The sequence below is a fragment of the Geotrypetes seraphini genome, chromosome 2 (assembly GCF_902459505.1).
Source record: "Geotrypetes seraphini chromosome 2, aGeoSer1.1, whole genome shotgun sequence".
NCBI classification, from domain to species: Eukaryota; Metazoa; Chordata; class Amphibia; order Gymnophiona; family Dermophiidae; genus Geotrypetes; species Geotrypetes seraphini.
The window spans coordinates 494458738-494481251 of NC_047085.1; the positions used below are offsets into that span (position 1 = coordinate 494458738).

At 47.0% G+C, this 22514-nt stretch overlaps 1 protein-coding gene across 6 annotated transcripts in view; it reads right to left on the bottom strand.

Annotated features, from left to right (window-relative positions):
- The window catches only part of CSPG5 (chondroitin sulfate proteoglycan 5), a 114819-nt gene that overhangs the window by 37109 nt on the left and 55196 nt on the right, over positions 1 to 22514 (bottom strand). For all 6 annotated transcript variants that reach the window (XM_033931936.1, XM_033931932.1, XM_033931935.1 and 3 more), the window contains exon 3: positions 7529 to 7717. In XM_033931936.1, the coding sequence (XP_033787827.1) occupies positions 7529 to 7717 (189 nt within the window). The remainder of the gene's footprint in view (positions 1 to 7528; positions 7718 to 22514) is intronic.

Genomic DNA, 22514 nt, shown 5'->3' on the forward strand with positions numbered 1-22514 from the left:
CGAGGTTAGAAGTCTCCTCCGATGGATACAGCGCCGTGGCTGCCATAACATTTAAAATAATAGTGATCGGGGGGGGGGGGGGGGGGGGAGAGAGCAGGTGTGGGGAAGTCCGGAGCTGCAGGGCCGACATTAGAGGCAGTGAGAACAGCCAGCTGTGCACTTTGAATTTGTAGCCTGCCGTCGTGTCGGCAAAGAAATCGCCTGCGAGAGGAATAGTCTGACACTCAGGGGCGAAATGTGCAGGGGCGAAATGTGTGGGGGCGAAACATCCGGGGGGCGAAATGTGCGGGGGCGAAATGTGTGGGGGCGAAACATCCGGGGGGCGAAATGTGCGGGGGCGAAATGTGGGGGGCGAAACTTCCGTGAACCAAGAAAACTATATGACAATCTAATGGCCTCCAAAGCAGCAAAACTAGACAGACAAATCACCAATCTGCTGTCCTCGACCACAGACTACAAAACCTTCAAAAAAGAAACTAAAACCCTACTCTTCAAAAAATACATAAAACCTATTTAACACAACCAGTTCCTTCTCAATCTCCACCCACCACACCCACTACCCCTTTCAAGCCTAAAATGTTTCTAATTACCCAACATGTATCGCCTCAAGTTACCGACAATTCTTATATAACTCCTACGTAATTCCTATGACAATTCTTATGTAAAGTTACAATTCTTGTAACTCCTGATAAATCTTATGTAATCTGCCTTGAACCGCAAGGTATTGGCGGAATAGAAATAACTAATGTAATGTATTCTTATGTGTACTACGTATAGGACAATCAAACCATTGTAACATCACTGATAAGGTTGGCGCTGAGGCATTATGACATCACAATCTCAGCTCTGGAATGCTGCTCTCATTGGTGTTCTGGAATCTTGCTATTCTTTGAGATGCTGGAATGTTGCTACTCTGGGTATTGGCTAGGTACTAGGGACCTGGATTGGCCACCGAGATGACGGGCTACTGGGCTTGATGGACCATTGGTCTGACCCAGTAAGGCTACTCTTATTTTCTTATGTGCAACTACCAGCCATACACAGTGCTGAACAGGGTGATAAGGACTCAGGTACAATACATCCATTACTCAAGGAGTTTGTTGTTTTACCTTCTAATTCTCTAAATTTGTAAACACAATTTTATGCTTAATGCACAAGTTATAGAATACTGTCAGTTACAAGTATACTTTCATTTTTAAAGCAGCGTTTGCTTTTCTGAAGTAGGCTGGGAAAACTAAAGCTGTTTGCTGTTTTAGTTTCTTTAATTTGCAATTTGCAATTTGACAATTTGTATTTTTTATCCTTTCATTAGTTTTTATTCTTTAATTTTGATTATAATTTGTAATCACAATTAATTGGTGATACAAGATAGGGTTACCAGATTTCCTCTCTCTCTCTGCCCGTCCTCATCATCCATGTGTGCCATCTCCCCCCTCTTCCTTTTCCCTTCTTCCCATCTATCCATAAACAGCATTTCTTCCATCTCTCTGCCCTTCCCCATCCTTCCCTCTCCCCTTCTCCTCCATCAGTGGTGTAGTAAAGGTAGGCATCCAGTAAGGTGGCACCCTCCCCACCACGTGCCCACCCCTCCACTCCCCCACTCCTTCCATGCCCCCCGCTCCCTCCCGCCCCCCATTCCACACTTGCGCTCTCCCTCCTCCCCTACCTCTTAATTTCCACTAGCGTGAATGGCTTCTGCAGCATGCTCCTTGTGCCAGAATTGGATTTCCCTCTGATGTCACTTCCTGTCCCTGTGACCCGGAAGTGATTCAGAGAGGAACCAGGCTGGCACAAGCAACAGGTAGAAGTTGTTCGTGCTATCGAAGAAAATTCAGAGGTAAGGGGTGGAGGGAGGGATGGAGCGAGCAGAGCATGGTGTGGCGGGGCAGAGAGGTACCAGCGCCCCACTGACTTGGCGCCTGGGGCGGTCTGCACCCCTCGCATTCCCCTTTACTAAATCTCTGCCCTCCATCCCTATATACTATCTCCTCCTCTTTCCCCATCCTATGGTCTGACATCTGTCTTCCCCCTTTCTCTGGCCTAAGGTCTGGGATCTTTATCCTCTTTTTCTCAGTCTGGCATCTCTATCCCCTCTTCCTTTCCCTCCTCCCCCTTTGTGGTCTGGCATCTGTCTTTCCCTTCCCCTCCCCCTGACATAATCTGGAATTCCTCCCTCCTCCTTTTCCCTGGTCTAACATCTCTCTCCTTCTCTTTCCCCCTCCAGTGGTCTGGCATCTTTATCTGCCTCTTCCATTCTCTCTTCTGGAGGTCTGGCATCTTTCTTTCCCTTTTCTCCCCATCGCCGCGGCCCAGCATCTCTATCACCCTCTGTACCACTCCAGGATCCGATGCTTGCTCACCTGGCACAGCTGCAAGTCTTTGGGCTGTCGGCAGCGTGACTGAAGTAAACACACTGCCTTCGGCAACCTGAAAGCTTTCTTTCTGCTTTCTGCCTATGCGGGGGCAGGAAGCGGTAGCAGAGGAGGAGCTCCCGGGTCACCGAAGGCAGCGACTTTACTTCAGTCATGGTGCCAACGGCCCAAAGACTTACAGCAGCACCGGGTGAGCAAACACCAGATCCTGCAAGGGGGAGGGTGGGGGAGGGCAGAAGGACTCCAGATTGGTGCGTAAGCTGCTTAGGGGATACTAGATGTCCGGTTTCCCCGGACAAAAGTTATAAAATTATAAAGCCATCTGGACTTCCCACCACAGTCCTCAAAAAGAGGGTTATGTCCAGAGAAACCTAGTAACCCTAATGAAAGGTATGTTGGATTTTTTTTTCTCCCCGACTTACCCAGAGTCACAAGGAGCTGCAGGGGGAGGGGAGGGGGGGGGGAAATAACATACCTTTAATTGCACAATTGATTGCAATTAGAACTTTAATTGAAATGCAGCCCTAGTTAAAATAGCTGCTAATTGGCATTCAGAAGCAATAACGGGCTATCATCTGTGTTCAAGTGGCACTGATTACCAGTTAGAAACATAGAAACATAGAAAAAAGTAGCAGAAAAGGGCTATAGCCCACCAAGTCTGCCCATTCCAAGTATCCCCTCCCCTGAATTTACTCCCTTAAAGATCCCACGTGAGTATCCCATTTTCTCTTAAAATCCGTCACGCTTCTGGCCTTTATCACCTGGAGTGGGAGTCTGTTCCAATGATCCACTACTCTTTCGGTGAAGAAGTACTTCCTGGAGTCGCCATGAAACTTCCCTCCCCTGATTTTCAGCGGATGCCCTCTGGTGGTCGAGGGTCCCATGAGCCAGAAGATATCATCTTCCGACTCGATGCGTCCCGTGATGTACTTATATGTTTCAATCATATTTCCCCGTTCTCTTCTTTCCTCAAGTGAGTACAGCCGCAATTTTTTTAATCTTTCTTCATACGTGAGATCCTTGAGCCCCAAGACCATCCTGGTGGCCGTTCGCTGAACCGACTCGATCCTCAGCACGTCCTTTCGATAGTGTGGTCTCCAAAACTGAACACAGTACTCCAAGTGAGGCCTCACCATGGCTCTGTACAACGGCATCATAACTTCAGGTCTCCTGCTGACGAAACCTCTGCGGATACACCCCATCATTTGTCTTGCCCTGGAGGAAGCCTTCTCCACTTGATTGGCAACCTTCATGTCCTCACTAATGATCACCCCTAGGTCGCGTTCCGCCGTGGTCCTATGCATGCAACTGCTCTGTCTGCGTTTGTAAACGACGCACAAAATCCAAGCTAGGCAACTACAAGGGTGGTATGTGGACCCGAGAAGGCTTACGAACAGGCACAGGAGCAACGCCTAGCACTTGCGAGAAGAGCCCCTTAAAATCGGTCAGCAGTCCAGCGCAAGCGCTCCACACCTGCCGTTCAACTCGCTCCTAAATTTAAGGCGTCTAACTGCGGACTTCCAGCAGCATTCTATAGTGGCAAATGCACGCACCACCACCCCCCAGTATGGAAGCGCGCTTCGCACACATCCTCCCAGCGCCTCTCTTCAGGTGATCTGTAGAGTCGTTTCCCCCCCCCCCTCCCGAGTGGGTGGCTGAGGCCCCGGGGAGCTCAAGTGACTTACTACGACCGCTGCTCATCATTTCTATAGTGCTGCCGGACGTATGCAGCGCTGCACATTCAAGAGATGGTCTCTGCTCAGTAGAGCTTACAATCTGATCTCCCTCTGGGATTTGAACCCAGGCGCCCCCTGGTTCTCACTTGGCCACATAGAAACATAGAAACATAGAAATAGACGGCAGATAAGGGCCACGGCCCATCAAGTCTGCCCACTCCAATGACCCTCCCTATCTATCTTTGCGGATAGATCCCACATGTTTGTCCCATTTGGCCTTAAAATCTTGCACGCTTCTGGCCTCAATAACCTGAAGTGGAAGACTATTCCAGCGATCAACCACCCTTTCTGTGAAGAAGAACTTCCTAGTGTCACCGTGCAGTTTCCCGCCCCTGATTTTCCACTGATGTCCCCTTGTTGCCGCGGGACCCTTGAAAAAGAAGATATCCTCTTCTACTTCGATGCGACCCGTGAGGTACTTGAATGTCTCGATCATATCTCCCCTCTCTCTACGTTCCTCGAGTGAGTAGAGCTGCAACTTCCCTAACCGCTCCTCGTACGGGAGCTCCTTGAGTCCCGAGACCATCCTGGTGGCCATTCTCTGGACCGATTCCAGTCTCAGTACATCCTTGCGGTAATGTGGCTTCCAAAATTGTACACAGTACTCCAGGTGCGGTCTCACCATGGATCTATACAGTGGCATAATGACTTCCGGTTTACGGCTAACGAAACTCCTGCGTATGCAACCTATGATTTGCCTTGCTTTGGATGAAGCTTGCTCAACTTGATTTGCAGACTTCATGTCTTCCCTGACAATCACTCCTAAGTCTCTTTCTGCTTCAGTTTTTGTCAAGATCTCGCCATTTAGGGTGTAAAGTTTGCGTGGATTTCGGCTTCCCAGGTGCATGACTTTGCATTTTTTGGCATTGAAACTGAGTTGCCAGGACCTAGACCAGTGCTCCAGTAGAAGTAGGTCATGCATCATGTCATCTGCCATTGAATTATTGTCTGTTGTGCTCTTGTTCACTACATTGCTTAGCTTGGCATCATCGGCGAATAAAGTTATTCTTCCTCGGAGCCCTTCTGTCAAGTCTCCTATGTAGATGTTGAACACGTCCTCTCTTCCCCTTCCGTCTGGCACGTTTACTCACTCTTACCCTAGCTGAGAATCTTCAAGGGCCATTCTCACCTCACAGGCAGCTTCTTTAAATGAGTCCCCTTATTTCCTTGCTATTGGGGGCAGACTTAAAGATCTCAATCTGTATACTTTGGAGGAAAGGCGGGAGAGGGGAGATATGATAGAGACGTTTAAATACCTACGTAATGTAAATTAGAGAATGACACGGGGGGGAAAAAAATCAGTCCCCGTCATCGGACCACCGTCCCCGTCACCGCCCTGTCCCCACCTTCACCGCCCCGTCCCCGTAGCATCCACCCTTCCCTCTCGCCACCTCACCGCCCTCCAGCGGCCCGAGAATCTCCATCCCTCTTATCTTCACGGCGTAAAGAAACTTAAGGGAGGGAAGGCGCACGGTCACCGATCGCTTACGCGGCCTCCTTCCCTTCCTACCTCTGGCGAAATCTATCTCCCTCCCTCCCCCTTACCTTCGCGGCCCTTTAGAACATAAGAATATAAGAGTTGCCGCTGCTGGGTCAGACCAGTGGTCCATCCTGCCCAGCAAGCCCCCAGGTCAAAGACCAGTGCTCTAAATGAGTCCAGCCTCACCTGGAACTTGTCCAGCTTAGTCTTCAAACCCTGGAGGGTGTTTTTCCCTACAACAGACTCCAGAAGAGCATTCCAACTCTTCACCACTCTCTGGGTGCACAGAATCTATCCCCTTTCAACTTTAGAGAGTGCCCTCTCATTCTCCCTACCTTGGAGAGTGTGAACAGTCTGTCTTTATCTACTAAGTCTATTCCCTTCAGTATCTTGAATGTTTTGATCATGTCCCCTTCTCAGGCTCCTCTTTTCAAGGGAGAAGAGGTCCAGTTTCTCCAATCTCTCACTGTACAGCAACTCCTCCAGCTCCTTAACCATTTTAGTCGCTTTTCTCTGGACCCTTTCGAGTAGTACCGTGTCCTTTTTCATGTACGGTGACCAGTGCTGGACGTAGTACTCCAGGTGAGGGCGTACCATGGCCCAGTACAGCGGCATGATAACCTTCTCCGATCAGTTCGTGGTCCTCTTCTTAATCATTCCTAGCATTCTGTTCGCCCTTTTTGCCGCCGCAGCACATTATGCAGACGGCTTCATCGACTTGTCAATCAGAACTCCCAAGTCTCTTTCCTGGGAGGTATCTCCAAGTACCACCCCGGACATCCTGGGAATTATTTTGTTTATACATTTTATTTTGCTTTCATTGGTGGCTACTTTGTTGTAGTCTTATATAACTTTAAAAACACTGACTTACTCTATGGTTTCTGCTGTACGCATGCTTTATTATGTCTCATGTGCTGCTTTTAAAGTAAATTTATTTAATTACCCACTTTGCTGCTCCTTGCAAATGCTCTTAAAAGACTTCTGCATTTGCTTTTTATGCAGGTTGAATTTTTATGGATACTAATTTGCATATATGTGGAAATAAAACCGAGTTTAATTTTCAGATTTTGGCTCTGTGTCCCCAGAACTACATCTCCCAAATGCTGCTAAAACATATGCATTGATGAACCATACACATACTTTCAATCAGGATGACAGAACAATTTTTTTCATGCCTCTTACCTGCCTAGCTGCTAAGTTTGTGAACTTCTGTACTGACTGTTTATGAATGACTGGATAACAAGCTTAAAGTCTTGACAATGGGCAAAAGAGGCTTACAGAGGAAAATTCCACATGGACAATATCAACACGAGAGTTTATCACATTAGTCAAGGACGGGATCCCAAATACCATGGAACGTTTGTAAGGAACCAAACTTTTCAGAAAAAATACGTTCATATTTGATAACAGTGGTGACATTGATCTACCAAGCAGAATATGTAGCAGATGACAAATCCTTCCAGTTGGATACTATCACTTTCTTATAATTTGTTTTGATTTCGGTTTTGTATGTACGAATGAAAGCCCCAAAGACTCTTGCACCACAAATTGTATATTTTTTTGGAGCGGTATTGATTTGATATACATTTGGGCCCATTCTACTGGCATTAAAATGTTTTTACTACGTATTGTTTCGACATCGTTCTGTGGCAGACTGTGCCATACTTTGTAATTTTTACTGCTGTAATTGTCTACTGCTTATGTTGGACTTATTCTTGCTGTACGCCGCCCCGAGCGAATTCCTTCAAAAGGGCAGTAAATAAATCCTAATGCATAAATGTTACTGTGTGCCCGTGCCTTGCAGGAGGCCATGAAGGGAGCCTGGCCTCTGTTTCTTAATTATCTCCATAAGGAAGAATCTCAGAAACCAAATGTCTTCCTTTCTCCACCATGACTTTGGCCTAGCATGCCCCATGATACCCCCCAAAGATGATACTCACTTCCTCTTGCGCAACTTGTAGTTCTCCGTTTTCAGCAGATAAAGCTTCTTGGCAAAGAAGACCGTCATCATGAAGACAAGCAACAGCACTAAGGCTGCCGTGCCCACAGCCACGCACATCACTTGGAAATCGGTAACGATGGACTCGCACCGCACTCCTTTGTGCCATATGTAGTCCTGCGTGTTACACCTGTAGTGATAAGCAGAAGGCAAGAGAGGTCAATGAGCTTCAGGGCTGCCAGTCAGGCTGAGAAGAACCACTGCATGTGCACACACTTTTTACTGGGGGGGGGGGTGTTACCCCTCCCCTTTTCTTTTCCATTTTCCTATCTCCTCTTCTTCTGTAACAGTGTTTCTCAGCCTTTTCAAGCCAAGTACCCCTAATCCTAACAAATACCAACGAGTACCCCTGGCCAAACTCCGCCCCAAACCTGTCCAAACTCTAACCCCATAGTAATGCAATTTCTTCCATCCATTTTTGATATATACACAATATAATCTTATTAATACATAATGGTAACCACAAAATTTAAAAAAAACCCACAAAGCACTCTGTATGCAGAGAAAATATTATCATTTATATTTGAGGGGGTTTCAAAGATGCCAAGGAAAATGACTTTAAAATATGCAATGTCACCTCAGTAACAACTATAGAAAAATAGACAAATATAGTGCAAAATATAGACTGCAGATATAAATTCTCGAAACTGACACATTTTGATCACTAAATTGAAAATAGAATAATTTTCCTACCTTTGTTGTCTGGTGATTTCATGAGTCTCTGGTTGCACTTCCTTCTGACTGTGCATCCAATCTTTCTTTCTTTCTTTCTTTCTTTCTGCCTCCTGCATGCTTTCTCTCCTTCAGACCTCATTCCATTCCCCAACCAACATATCTCTCTGTCCCTCCATAAGTCCAACTTTTCTTCTTCTCTCATCCCCCAGATCATCTTTTCAATATGACCCACCAGCCCCATGCCCATTTCTCCTTCTATCATATTAGTATGGGTGTCCAGTGATGTTTTCATCGGCTAAGGATGATTAGATCAATTTCTAAACTTTTGGATACTGCATCTTTGAACATCCTAATCCACTCCCTTGTCATTGCATGATTAGATTATTGCAGTGCCCTCTTTAAAGGAATAACAAAAAAAGAACTTAGGCGACTTCAGATTGTGCAGAATAGAGCAGTAAAAATCATTTATGATGCAAAGAAATATGACCATGTTTCACCTCTTCTGCATAAGGCACATAGGTTACCTATCGAGCACCGAATCAGTTACAAACTTCTTCTTTTAACCTTTAAAACTCGATTATAAAATCAACCAGAATTTATTGATAAACTACTTATTCCATATAGCCCATCCAGATCTCTCCGTTCTGCAGCTCACAATCTCCTTAATATTCCATCCTTAAAATATATTAATACTTTAAGATTCAATAATTTTGCCGTGACAGCACCTTCCCATTGGAATTCCATTCCTAACTATATCTAATATAATAAAGAGCTAGCCGCGCATGCGCACTCCTATTTGCGTGTTCTGTGCGGTGTAGGTCTGTGGCCGCAGGAGTGCGCATGCGCGAGTCCCCAGCCTTGGCCGCGGCTTGAGAGCTGCATCGGGCGACAGGAGCGGCTCTGGCAGCGGATGGCGGGAGGAGGGCTCATGGTCCTGCCGCCGCTGCCGCTCCTATTCACAGCGGTCTGCACATCGCCGACTCACCCCCTCCCGCAACAATCGCTACCGCTCCTGTTCTTCCCCTCCCTCCAGTCACCGCTGCCATTATGACTCACCCCCTCCCGCGACAACCGCTCCCGCTCCTGTTCTTCCCCTCCCTCCAGTCACCGCTGCCATTCCGACTCACCCCCTCCCATGACAAACGCTACCGCTCCTGTTCTTCCCCTCCCTCCAGTCACCGCTGCCATTCCGACTCACCTCCTCCCACTCCTGTTCTTCCCCCCCTCCAGTCACCGCTGCCATTCCGACTCACCTCCTCCCGCGACAACCGCTCCCGCTCCTGTTCTTCCCCTCCCTCCAGTCACCGCTGCCATTCCGACTCACCCCCTCCCGCGACAACCGCTCCCGCTCCTGTTCTTCCCCTCCCTCCAGTCACCGCTGCCATTCCGACTCACCCCCTCCCGCTCCTGTTCTTCCCCCCTCCAGTCACCGCTGCCATTCCGACTCACCCTCTCCCGCGACAACCGCTACCGCTCCTGTTCTTCCCCTCCCTCCAGTCACCGCTGCCATTCCGACTCACCCCCTCCCGCGACAACCGCTCCCGCTCCTGTTCTTCCCCTCCCTCCAGTCACCGCTGCCATTCCGACTCACCCCCTCCCGCTCCTGTTCTTCCCCCCTCCAGTCACCGCTGCCATTCCAACTCACCCCCTCCCGCGACAACCGCTACCGCTCCCGTTCTTCCCCTCCCTCCAGTCACCGCTGCCATTCCGACTCACCCCCTCCCGCTCCTGTTCTTCCCCTCCCTCCAGTCACCGCTGCCATTCTGACTCACCCTCTCCCACGACAACCGCTACCGCTCCTGTTCTTCCCCTCCCTCCAGTCACCGCTGCCATTCCGACTCACCCCCTCCCGCGACACCCGCTCCCGCTCCTGTTCTTCCCCTCCCTCCAGTCACCGCTGCCATTCCGACTCACCCCCTCCCGCTCCTGTTCTTCCCCCCCCCTCCAGTCACCGCTGCCATTCCGACTCACCCCCTCCCGTGACAACCGCTCCCGCTCCTGTTCTTCCCCTCCCTCCAGTCACCGCTGCCATTCCGACTCACCCCCTCCCGCGACAACCGCTCCCGCTCCTGTTCTTCCCCTCCCTCCAGTCACCGCTGCCATTCCGACTCACCCCCTCCCGCTCCTGTTCTTCCCCCCCCTCCAGTCACCGCTGCCATTCCGACTCACCCCCTCCCGCGACAACCGCTACCGCTCCTGTTCTTCCCCTCCCTCCAGTCACCACTGCCATTCCGACTCACCCCTTCCCGCGACAACCGCTACCGCTCCTGTTCTTCCCCTCCCTCCAGTCACCGCTGCCATTCCTATTTAAAACGGCCTGCTGAGGTTCGCGGCCGGCTGTAGCGAACCTCGCAGGCCGCTCTCCACGTGGTAGCACGTGGTCGCGTCAGAGGGAACATGCTACTGAGGTGAACAGCGGCTTGCGAGGTTTGCTACAGCCGGCCGCGAACCTCAGCAGGCCGTTTTAAATAGGAATGGCAGCGGTGACTGGAGGGAGGGGAAGAGGAAAAAGAAGGGCCATGGAGCAGGCTGGAAAGGCGGCTGTTCTGGTGGGAGGGTTGTGCTGACTGCAGATAGCGAAGAGTTGGGCCAACCTCTCCTTCCTCACCGACGCCAAAGAAGCTGCAGGCCCCGCTCCCTGTCACGCTCTGAGCACTCACGATTGGCTGAAGAGTGTCGTGCCAGTGCTGCAGGTACAGGGAGATGCTTTTGTTGGAGAGGTGTGCTGGGGGGTAGACAGCTTTGCTCGGGGGGGGGAAGGGGGAAGACACAAGGGGGTCAGGGAGAGGGAAAGGGGTATGCTGGAAGCAGACAGCTTAGTTCTGGGGGGGCGGGGGAATGACACAAGGACACAGACACAAAGAATGACACACAGGGGGCCATTGAGACAGACAGAAAGGAAGACATTCAGGCAGCGTCCAAGGAGAGACAGCCAGTGTCCAAGGAGAGAAAAACAAATAAACATAGACAGACAGACAGCGGCCAAGGGGAGAGAGAGAAAGAAAGAAAGACAGACACACACATCTATTCTAGCACCCGTTAATGTAACGGGCTTAAAGACTAGTAAGGGAAGAAACTTCCATAGGCCCTTTCAAGATTAAGTTGAAGACTTTACTATTCATAGATGCTTTTGAGACATAACTACCTTCGTTAGGGCAACAATCTCTGTTATTTTTCAAGTCTACCCTCTCCTTACTGTTCTTCCCTTATTTGTTCTTTCCTTTACTGACTGTAGTTCTCCCCTTTTTCCTCTTCTTACTTTTGTCTGTCTGGTGTATGTACGTTTGTTTTTTACTGACAAATCCCCTGTAATTATATGTTCTGTTTTTAATCAATTGTTTTTATGTCATTCTACGCTGATAATTAATTCTATTGTACACCGCTTTGAATTTTAGATCAAGTGGAATAACAAATTTTAATAAACCTTGAAACCTCTTCAACACCATGCCACATCTCTCCCTCCATCACTATGCTCAACATTCCTCCCCCTTGCATCCCCTTCAATCTATCCCTCTGTTTCCTCTCCACCACCATATCTAACATTTCTCCCTTTCATCCTTCTCTTCCCCATGCATCTCTACCTCACTCCTCTCTCTATGCCCAATTTTCCTCTTCCTTTCCCCATGTGCACCATCTCTTTCCCTCTCACTCACACTCTCAGGTCCAACAATTGTTCCTTTCTATTCCCTCCCTCCCTCCCTCCTTCTTATGGCACAGGTTAGTGCCCCCTTCCTCCCTCTCTCCTTCCTTTCTATGTCCCATGTTAGTGGCCACTTCCTCCCTCCCTTCTTCCCTCCTTCCTATAGAATCTAATCTAATCTAATCTTTGGTTTATATACCGGGTCATCTCCCAGTGGAGCTCGACTCGGTTCAAAACATAGAAGGAAGAACTAATTAAAAACTAAAGTACATAAGAAAAGCATAAGAAAAATTACTATAATATTATTATTTAGTTAAGGCTGTAGTTAAACCATTTAAAAATTGCGAGAACAACAAAGTTTTCAGGAATTTACGAAATAATTTCAGCTGGCCTAAAAGCCTAATGGAGTCAGGAAATTCATTCCAGATCTCTACAAACTTGAAAACAAAAAATTGACTGAGCTTCCAAGCAGATTTAATTCCCTTAAAGGAAGGGAAACCTAACTTATATCTTTGTGTGTTTCTCAAATGGCAAAGTCTAAGAGTATTCCAACATAAGGGGACAAAAGGATCGAATATTCCTTAGAGCAGCTCGAAGATTATGCATGCGCATTTAAACTGGATCCTAAAGTGAACTGGGAGCCAGTGAAGCTTTATCAACAAAGGGGAAACAAGATCATACTTTCGTTTCCCAAAAATGAGCTTAGCTGCAGTACTCTGTATTAACTGACGTCGTTTTAGACTGCTCTGCTTGATGCCCAAATAAACAGTTACACTAATCTAGCTGAGAAAGCACAGTGAATTGTACCAACACTGAGAAATGTTCTTCATGGAATATGATCTGACCTTCCTCAACATGCGCAGACTAAAAAAACTAGAAACATGACGGCAGATAAAAGCCAAATGGCCCATCCAGTCTGCCCATCCGCAGTAACCATTATCTCATTCTCTCTCCGAAAGATCCCACGTGCCTATCCCAGGCCCTCTTGAATTCAGACACAGTCTCTGTCTAACCACCTCTTCCGGGAGACTGTTCCACGCATTTACCACCCTTTCCATAAAAAAGTATTTCCTCAGATTACACTGGAGCCTATCACCGCTTAACTTCATCCTATGCCCTTGTATTGCAGAGTTTCCTTTCAAATGAAAGTCTCGACTCATGCAAATTCATATTAAGTAGATTTTTAAATGACTCTATCATATCTCCCCTCTCCTGACTTTCCTTCAAAGTATACTGATTGAGATCTTTAAGTCTGTCCCCATTCACCTTATCATGAAGACCACACACCATTTTAGTAGCCTTCCTCTGGACCTACTCCATCCTTTTTATATCTTTTTGAAGGTGCGGCCTCCAGAATTGTGCACAATATTCTAAATGAGGTCTCACCAGAGTCTTATACAGAGGCATCAAAACCTCCTTTTCTCCTCCTATGTCCCAAGTTAGTGCCACGTTCTTCCCTTCCTCCTTCCTATTTCCCAAGTTAGTGTCCCCTTCCTCCCTCCCTCCCTCATTCCTATGTCCCAAGTTAGTGCCCCCTTCCTCCCTCCCTCCCTCCCTCCTTCCTATGTCCCGAGTTCATGCCCGGAGGGGGAGGCCCTCACTACCTTCCAGCCTTTGTCCTTCCTCCCTCCCTCCCTGCCGCGCCGAAGCCTGGCCCGGACTTTCTCTCCAATGTCAGAATTGACGTTGGAGGAAGGCTTGTTGGCTGCCTGGCCTTTCCCTTCCCGGAGTTGCGGCAGGAGATAATTAAATTGAGTGGGCGGGCAGTGAGCAGCTGCGGCGGGCAGGGGATAATTAAATTAAGCGGGCAGGCAGCGAGCGGGGAATAATTAAATGGAGTGGGCAGGTGGCGAGCGGCAGCTGCGAGTGGCAGTCAGCCTTCATTCCCCCTAGGTACGTTAGATAGATTGTGAGCCCACCGGGACAGATAGGGAAAATGCTCGAGTACCTGATTGTAAAACCGCTTAGATAACCTTGATAGGAGGTATATAAAATCCTAATAAACTTGAAACTTGCACACGCCTTGTTATCTCTTGTCTTGATTACTGCAATTAATTATATAAAGGAGTCACCCAAAAAAGAGATCAGGCTCATGCAAATTATATAAAACACTGCAATAAAACTGATCGAAAATGCAAAGAAATTTGACCAGACTACAAAACATTCAGAAAAGAAATAAAGACTCTACTTTTCAAGAAATTTGTGCAAACGACTTAATACCACTTGCTCCTTCCCACTTCCCAATACCTTCCCGATTCCACAAAGCAACCTCATCTACTCTTTATCTCCTTAGAAATTACCAGATATCTTCCTGTAAAATGTTTGTTGTAATTCTTTTGTAATCCGCCTTGAACCGCAAGGCAATGGCGGAATAGAAATCTCTAATAGAGAATGACACGGTGGCGGTTTACCCGCGGCCACCGCATTTTAGCCGCGGGTCACCTGCCGAAAACGGGGAAGAAAACTAGCAGTCGCTGCAGCGACGGGGACAAGGCCATTCACCGCCCGCGGGGCGGTGAATGGTCTTGTCCCCGCAGTGAGGCATGAAGGATCGCGCGGTCCCCGCAGCTCACATCCGCCTGCCCAATCGATTCTAGTGTTTAGCCAGCTCTCTCCCTTCTCCTCACCTTAGTTTTTAGATTTTCTTTTTCGGCGACCCGCACGCTATCAGAGAGCCGCGCACGCGCGGCTGCTCAGTGTTCAATCTTCTGCTCTGACGCAACAGGAAACAGGAAGTTGCAGCAGAGCAGAAGATTGAACACTGAGCAGCCGCGAGTGCGCGGCTCTCTGATAGCGTGCGGGTCGCCGAAAAAGAAAATCTACAAACTAAGGTGAGGAGAAGGGAGAGAGCTGGCTAAACACTAGAATCGATTGGGCAGGCGGGTGTGAGCTGCGGGGACCGTGCGATCGCTAGTGTTCCCGGCTCAAATTGGAAGGAGGGAGTGAAAGGGAAAGGGGATGAAGTCGGAAAGAAAAACCCACAGCAGGAAAGAAAGGGAAGGACTGGCAGGTGAGCCAGATGCTAGAAGCAAGGGGGGGGGGGGAAGAAAGAGGGAAAAAAGCTAGATGGGGTTGAAAAGAAGAGACACACTGGTATGGAAGAGGAAGATAGGGGAAATCTGGACACAGGAAGGTAACAGAAAGAGGGGAAATTATGTGCATGGGGCATAGGGACAGAGACATAAAGGGGACATGCCATGGGGATGGTATATGGACACGGGGGGGCAATGGCAGATACATATGGGAGATATTAGAAATGGGGAAAATAGGAGCACAGAAGCGAGATGGTTTGTGGGGATGGGACAGGGACCGAGCTCGCAGGCTCCAGTGGCTTGCACAAATTACATTGTAACGTGCCATGAAAATAAGAGGGAGGAAGGTAGATAGATAGGCCACGCGAGAGAAGCTGAAGGGTGGTAGAAAGGAACAGATGGTAAAGGAGGGAGGGAAGGGTGGTGGTGGAAAGGAATAGGACAGACATTGAAGGAGGGTGGAGAGGAACAGACCCCGAAGGGAAATGTGGAAGACAGAATGGGAAGAAGACAGATGCCAGACTATGGGGGAACGGAGGGAAGAAGATGGGTGCTAGACCAATTGGGGGGGGGGGGTTAAGGGAGAGGCACAGTAACAGCAAATGGAAGACGCAGAGAGAAGACACACAGTGGATGGAAGGAATTCAATGAGAAGATGTGGAAAGCAGAAACCAGACAACAAAGGTAGAAAAAAAAATTATATTTATTTATTTATTTTTTGCTTTAGGATAAAATAGTATATTAGTTGTGTTGATAAAAATTTATAAACAAAGCCCTGCCAGCTGAACATCTCTTTCTCTAGTTCAGCAGCAGGAACTTTGATTTATAAGAAAGGAATAAGCTAAATATTACAGTACTAAGGCTTATATGGATGCAGCGGGGACGGTGACGGGGCGGTGAATGGGATGGCAGTGGTGGTGACGGGGCGGTGAAAGGGATGGCGGTGACGGTGACGGGGCGGTGAAGGGAACGGCGGTGACGGGGCGGTGCAGAGGATGGTGGGCCGGTGACGGGGCGATGATGGGGACAGATTTTTTCCCCGTGTCATTCTCTAATCTCTAATGTAATGTATTAATAAAAGCACACTGGCTCCCAATATTCCACAGAATAACATATAAAATATTGCTCTTAACATTTAAAACACGCAACACAAACCCTCCCGAATTTCTGAATAGTGTCTTGATCCCACATACCCCTTCTAGAACACTTAGATCATATACCCAACACCTCCTAGCCCAGTGTATCTCAAACTGTGCGCCTCCTGAGATTTCAGGTGTGCCGCGGTACACTGGGGAGGAGGAGAAGCGCTGACACCAGCTGACTGCCTCCAGAACGTGCCTCTCATGGCACCTATCCTTCTCTCTGGCCCTTTTCCCGTCTGGCACCCCCTACTGGCATCTCAGGGCATGCCTGGAAGGCCTTCACACACATGGACATCGACATGATGATGTCACGCACGCGCCTGATGTCATCACAGCAATATCCACGCACTTCCTCGAGCCACGGCCACTACTTTTACTGTGCCGAGTGCCTCGAGCCATGGCCACTACTTTTACTGTGCCACGAGTGCCTCGAGCCACGGCCACTACTTTTACTGTGCCACGAGTGCCTCAAGCCACGGCCACTACTTTTACTGTGCCACGAGTGCCTCGAGCCACGGCCACTACTTTTACTGTGCCACGAGTGCCTCAAGCCACGGCCACTACTTTTACTGTGCCACGAGTGCCTCGAGCCACGGCCACTACTTTTACTGTGCCGCGGCTCGAGAAAGTTTGCGGGACACCGTCCTAACCATCCCGCCGATTCATCTCTTTAGCATGACCTGATCGACGAATTTCTCGGTCACAGCTCCCGCACTCTGGAATGCAATGCTCACAGACTTACGAGAAGAAACAATATTAGAACGCTTCAAAACAAAACTAAAAAGGGCTTATATTCACAGATGCCTTTGATCTTTGACTTATTAACTCTCCTTCACCCTCAACTTACAGATGGGACCTCCCCCCCCCATTGTACAACTCTTCAGCGGCTCTCTATCCAATTTGATATGTAGTTCTCCCCCCTTCTCCCTCTTGTTACAGTGCGTCTATTGTCACAGTCTGCGTTACCTGATTTTATATTTTTTTAAATATGTAAACCGCTTAGAAGTATGATAAGTGGAATATCAGATTTGAATAAAACTTGCACACAAACTGGGCAAGTGCCCAAATTATCGCACGTAAATTTGAGCGCTATATATAGAATTAGAGGGTAAATGTAGAAGTCCCTTTGGATATTGGAGCTGATTATTACCATTAAAATATCTCTGTCTCACCAACCTTATACAATTTTAAATTCTCAGGCTTCTAAAAATTAAACCTTGATATTTAATCAAGCACTTTTAGGGAAAACGAAGGGGGGGGGGAAAACCCCCTGTGCTCCAGTTAAAGAATGGAATGCTAGACTATTATACGCTTCTCTTGCGTTTGCTTGGACACATCTTGGAAAATAGAAAGCTTCACCCTAACAAACACCCTTTATCTATTGCACCAAATGCCTTCAAGAGACAATCTCTGTCTCTAGCACCAGGGAAACTAGTAAAAGTCACAGAAGCACTTTCCGCTTCCATGGATGTTTAAGGAAAATAAGAACTATTCTAGACCGTTAAACTGGTCAGCTGGCTCTGCCTCCTCAGCCCTTCTGGAACCTTCCACTTTGGTAAATAATAGGTTTTTTTTGCAATAAGAGGCAAAGCTTCCAAAGAATATCCCAAATTCTTAACATTTCTCTTGCTGATATCCCCACATTGTTAGGAAAATGTATTACTCACAAATGATACTTTCCTGAACATTATCCAATACCTCAGCCTTAGATTTCAATGTGAGTGTCACCCTCATCACTGCTAAATCTATTTTTGGAAACTTTTGCAACCTGCTGCTCTAGTCTTTCCAATTTTCCAGCATGCCTCCCTCCACATTTAACTTGGGTATCTTAAGAAAACACAGACAGCTCACCCAGGTATCCAAAAACATTTTTTTTCTGTAAATATTCTGCTGCTAACAGAGGTTTTACCAGGCCACTTCTCTAGGCTTGTTGGGGCACATCCTCAGGAGCAGTGGCATAGCCAGAAATCTATTTTTTTTGAGAAAGGAGCTTGGGGTAAACAGGGTGAGGGCACGCATTTACTCAATGATCTTTTCTCCCCACCCACCCAATGTGTTAAAATTCATACTTTGGCTGGTAAGTATGCCCAAGCCCCATCAGCTGAAGATATCTGTTGCCTCCCCCCATCTCTCTGTGCTCTCTGAACAGTGGGGAAGTTGATGGCACAGTCCAGCCACCAACACTTAGCACTTCCTGTGCACGCACAATGTATGGTTGTTTTAAGGTTTGTGGTTTTGGCTACGGGTTTTTTGGGTGGGCTCTCTGCTGGGGATTCTTTACTTATTCGCAAGGGCTGTATAGTGGGTAAGAAATGTATTTTAAATCATTGGCTCCAGGACTCCCCACCCACCATTTGGTATTGGCGCAATACATTCCAACTGCTAATGGTCTGGGAATCCTTGTCAGCTCGGTTTTCTCGTCATTGTAGTAAGCTTTTTTTGTCCGTTTGGGCACCTTATTTGGACACTCGTTCCCCTCTGATTAAAAGCCAAGTTCTCAACCGGGGTGTCAGGTCAAAAGCGCGCCAGGACAAAGGCGTGCCCAGACAATTGAGCGCAGCGCGGGGGTGCGCACCGCAGAAAATTACTGTTTTTAGGGCTCCGATGGGGGTGTGTGTGGGGGGGAATCCCCCCACTTTACTTAATAGAGATCGCGCCGCGTTGTGGGGGCATTGTGGGGGGTTGTAACCCCCCACATTTTACTGAAAACTTCACTTTTTCCCTGTTTTTAGGGAAAAAGTTAACTTTACAGTAAAATGTGGAGGGTTACAACCCCCCAAACCCCCCATAATGCCGGCGCGATCTCTATTAAGTAAACTGGGGGGGCTCCCCAACAAAAACCCCCGTCGGATCCCCTAAAAACTGTAATTTTCTTCGGCGCGCGCCTCCGTCTTGCGTTCAGTTGTCGGCGCGCGCCTTTGTCTTTCGCGGGGTTGTCTATGAACCCTTAACCGGTTGCGGAAGCCAGTGGTACCCGTGTTGCCAGTGGGTTAAGGGGGGGGGATTGGGATGGGGAGTTGTAGGGGGGAGGGGTGGGGAGGCTTCTCTTGTTGGGTGGGGCTAGGCCGAGTCTGGGTATAAGGACCCAACCCGGACTCTTCCGGTCTCCACCCGTATGGGTGGTTTGCTGTTGTTGTTTCTGTTTCTGTATACAGTAGACTGAAAATGCTATCTTACCTGCTATGTTTGTTTGGCCTTTATCATTTAATAAACGGTTTGGGGAAAAAAAAAAAAGGTTTGTAGGTGGGAAGGCAGCATTATTGCATTTTTTATGTTATGGATTTAATTTTTTTTGTACACCACTTGGCACAGTCTGTAAATTAATAAATGAAGCGATTTTACTGGCCCAATAGTTTTTATTATTGTATTAATCCAATGAAAAGGGCTAATCTCACCTCATCTTTATATTTCATTTATTAATTTAGAAATTGCCCCACCAGTTTTTACAGACTGTGCCAAGTGATATACAATACAATTTTTTTAAATACAGCATTATTAAAAAAAACAATCCATAAAATAATTTTAAAAATACAATAATGCTCCCTTCCCACCTACAAACTTAAAATAGACTGTATTTAAACAAATACAAGCATAGGACAAAAAGCATAAATAAACACACGAACATCTCCTTCCCATGAAACACACTGTTTCTAACCAGCCAAGACATGCTCAGCTCCCCAAAAGCTCCCACAAACCCATTCTAAGAATTTACTTCCATGCATTCAAGCAAACTAATACAAGACCACACGACTTGATGTGTGAAGACGTCATTCTGATTTAATATATTCGCTTTTTAATCATTTTTCCTGAGGTTTGTCCCATGCGATTTCCCCGTTGATTTCTCTTAGGAGCACAGAACTACATCTCCATGCAATGGCATAAATGAAAAAAAGTGGTGCAACATGACCTAAATAATTAAACGCTGCCTATGGGGACTTCATAAGACAATCAGTGATACAAAAGAGAAATCACTCTGGAAAAAAATATAATCATCACTGCCCTATTTATGATGAAGAGGCCTAGGAAGACTGCTAAGCTATTGAAGGGCGCTTTTGGAAAATGAGATGCGTGGTTTAGAGCAGGAGTTCGCCACCCGATCCTTGAAGCACACCCAGCCAACTCAATCCTTGGAGGACCTGGGAGTCTTGTTCGACATGGCTGCCAGCCAACCGAATGGCATGCAGTTCTAGCCTGTTTATCGACCAATTCTTCGGAGAGGGCGTCCAACGCCCCCGAATCGGGTAACAGTTGCAATGAGCTCCCCAGCTAAGGAGACCTGCATCTGTCGTTACGACCACCCAAGAAGCAAACCGAAGAGGCATGCCTCTGGAGAGGGACTGAGGACGGAGCCACCAATCCATGCTAGTCCAAGCCTCTAATATCCAGGATAGACACTTATGTAATGTAATGTAATTTATTTCTTATATACCGCTACATCCGTTAGGTTCTAAGCGGTTTACAGAAAATATACATTAAGATTAGAAATAGGAAAGGTACTTGAAAAATTCCCTTACTGTCCCGAAGGCTCACAATCTAACTAAAGTACCTGGAGGGTAATAGAGAAGTGAAAAGTAGAGTTAGAGGAAAAATAAAAATAAAATAAACATTTTAACAAGACAGCATTGATCTAAATACTTTGGAAGGTAGAAGAGAGGAGAGAAAGGAATAGAAGCAGAAGGGGGAGCCGTTGAACAGTAGAATTCTGGAGAAATTTAAATGATAGAAATAGAACAAAACAAAGACAAAAGGCAAAACAATAGATAAGATTAAAGATAAATCATAAGCTGGAAAGAAAAATAAAATAAAACTTTGTCTTCAATCCACGGTTTCAGCGTCAGTGATGAAGTGGAGTAAGTAAGTTTAGGAGGAGCGATGATGTTTCCAGAAAGGGCTTCTTCAGGGAAGAGATTTGGCAGACAATCCCAGTAATGCATCTGTCTTTGGGGGACCAGCGTGAGAGTAACGGGTGCTGGAGAGGACGCATATGGGCCCCTCGTTCAAGGCACCACATCTATCATGGCCGCCACGAACCCCAGAAGTTGAAGATAGTCCCACGCCGATGGAGCTGACTTGTCCAAGAGACAAGAAATATGAGAACGTAGCGTGCCTCACTTGTCAAATATGCAAATCTGAAGACGACAGAGGGTTGGCTGTGGGAACATCATTTGTTATTGAATTTGAAGATTAAGGTGTGTTGGCTCTCTGGTGGTTTGCTCAGGCCAGAAGCGGTTCCAGATTTTTTTGAAAGGACATGTACAATTATGCGAGAGTTTTCAATATTTAGGAGTAATCTTGGACAGATCTGAGAAGCAGGTATTGGGGATAGTGGAGCATGGGTTTGCGTTACTGCAGATGTTGAGAGCAGCGTGTCTTGTTTTTGGTGACGCTGCATTGCATGTATTTTTTATTTTTTTTTTTTACATTTGCTCTTAGGGCTTCTTCTATTAAACTGCGCTAGTGGTTTTCTAGTGCGGGGAGCGTTAACTGCATTGTTTTAAAGGGAGATTAAAAATAAAGAATTAATTAGAGAATGACACGGTGACAAAATTCATCACCGTTCCCGTCCCCGCGGATAACCGCGGGAAATAATCCCATGTCATTTTCTAGTGTCTATTTCAACCTCGGTCCTTCTACACCAGCATTCTTCAAAGCAAAGCTTGCGGGTCAGTGGCTGTGCTTATGTGAGCCAAGGATAATGAAGCCATTGTGACATCACTGATGTGATTGGCTCTTAGGCACTGGTGGAATGAGGCATTATGACATCACAATATCTGCTCAGGATACCAGAGACTGTCATTCTGTAGTGTCTGTTTCAACCTCAGTCCTTCTACACCAGCATTCTTCAAAGCAAAGCTTGCGGGTCAGTGGTTGTGGCCATCCATACTCTGATTCTTCCCTCTCTCCTTAAAGAATGACATGAAGATGGTTTCCCGCGGTTATCCACGGGGACGGGAACGGTGATGAATTTTGTCACCGTGTCATTCTCTAATTAAAAACATACCTTTATGAAAAGGCAATTGGGGGGAGGGAAGCCCTGAAGTGGTAACAGCTGTCCACCTTTATTTTTATTGTAGTTTTACATATTGTAAAAATTGTTTTCTTTGTACAGTATATGAATTATTTTATAATCCGTAAAGCACTTTGACATTACTTTGAAGGGTGGTCCATCAAGTATCGGAAACTATTAAACATTCAAAACAAGCACTATAAAATGTGTGTCTTCAAATGGGTCCTAAAAATTGTGATCTCTTATTAAAAACTTCAAAGCAGTTGGCAAACTATTCCAGGGAAAAACACCTGCAATCGAAAAAGAAGCTTCTCTTGTGTATCTGCGTATTGAGTCCAAAGAAGGAACAGTAAGCAAATTAGTACCGTCTGATCTCAGTGTCCTCAAGGGCTGATATATCTTTAGGACTGCATTCAGATAATATGGCAATA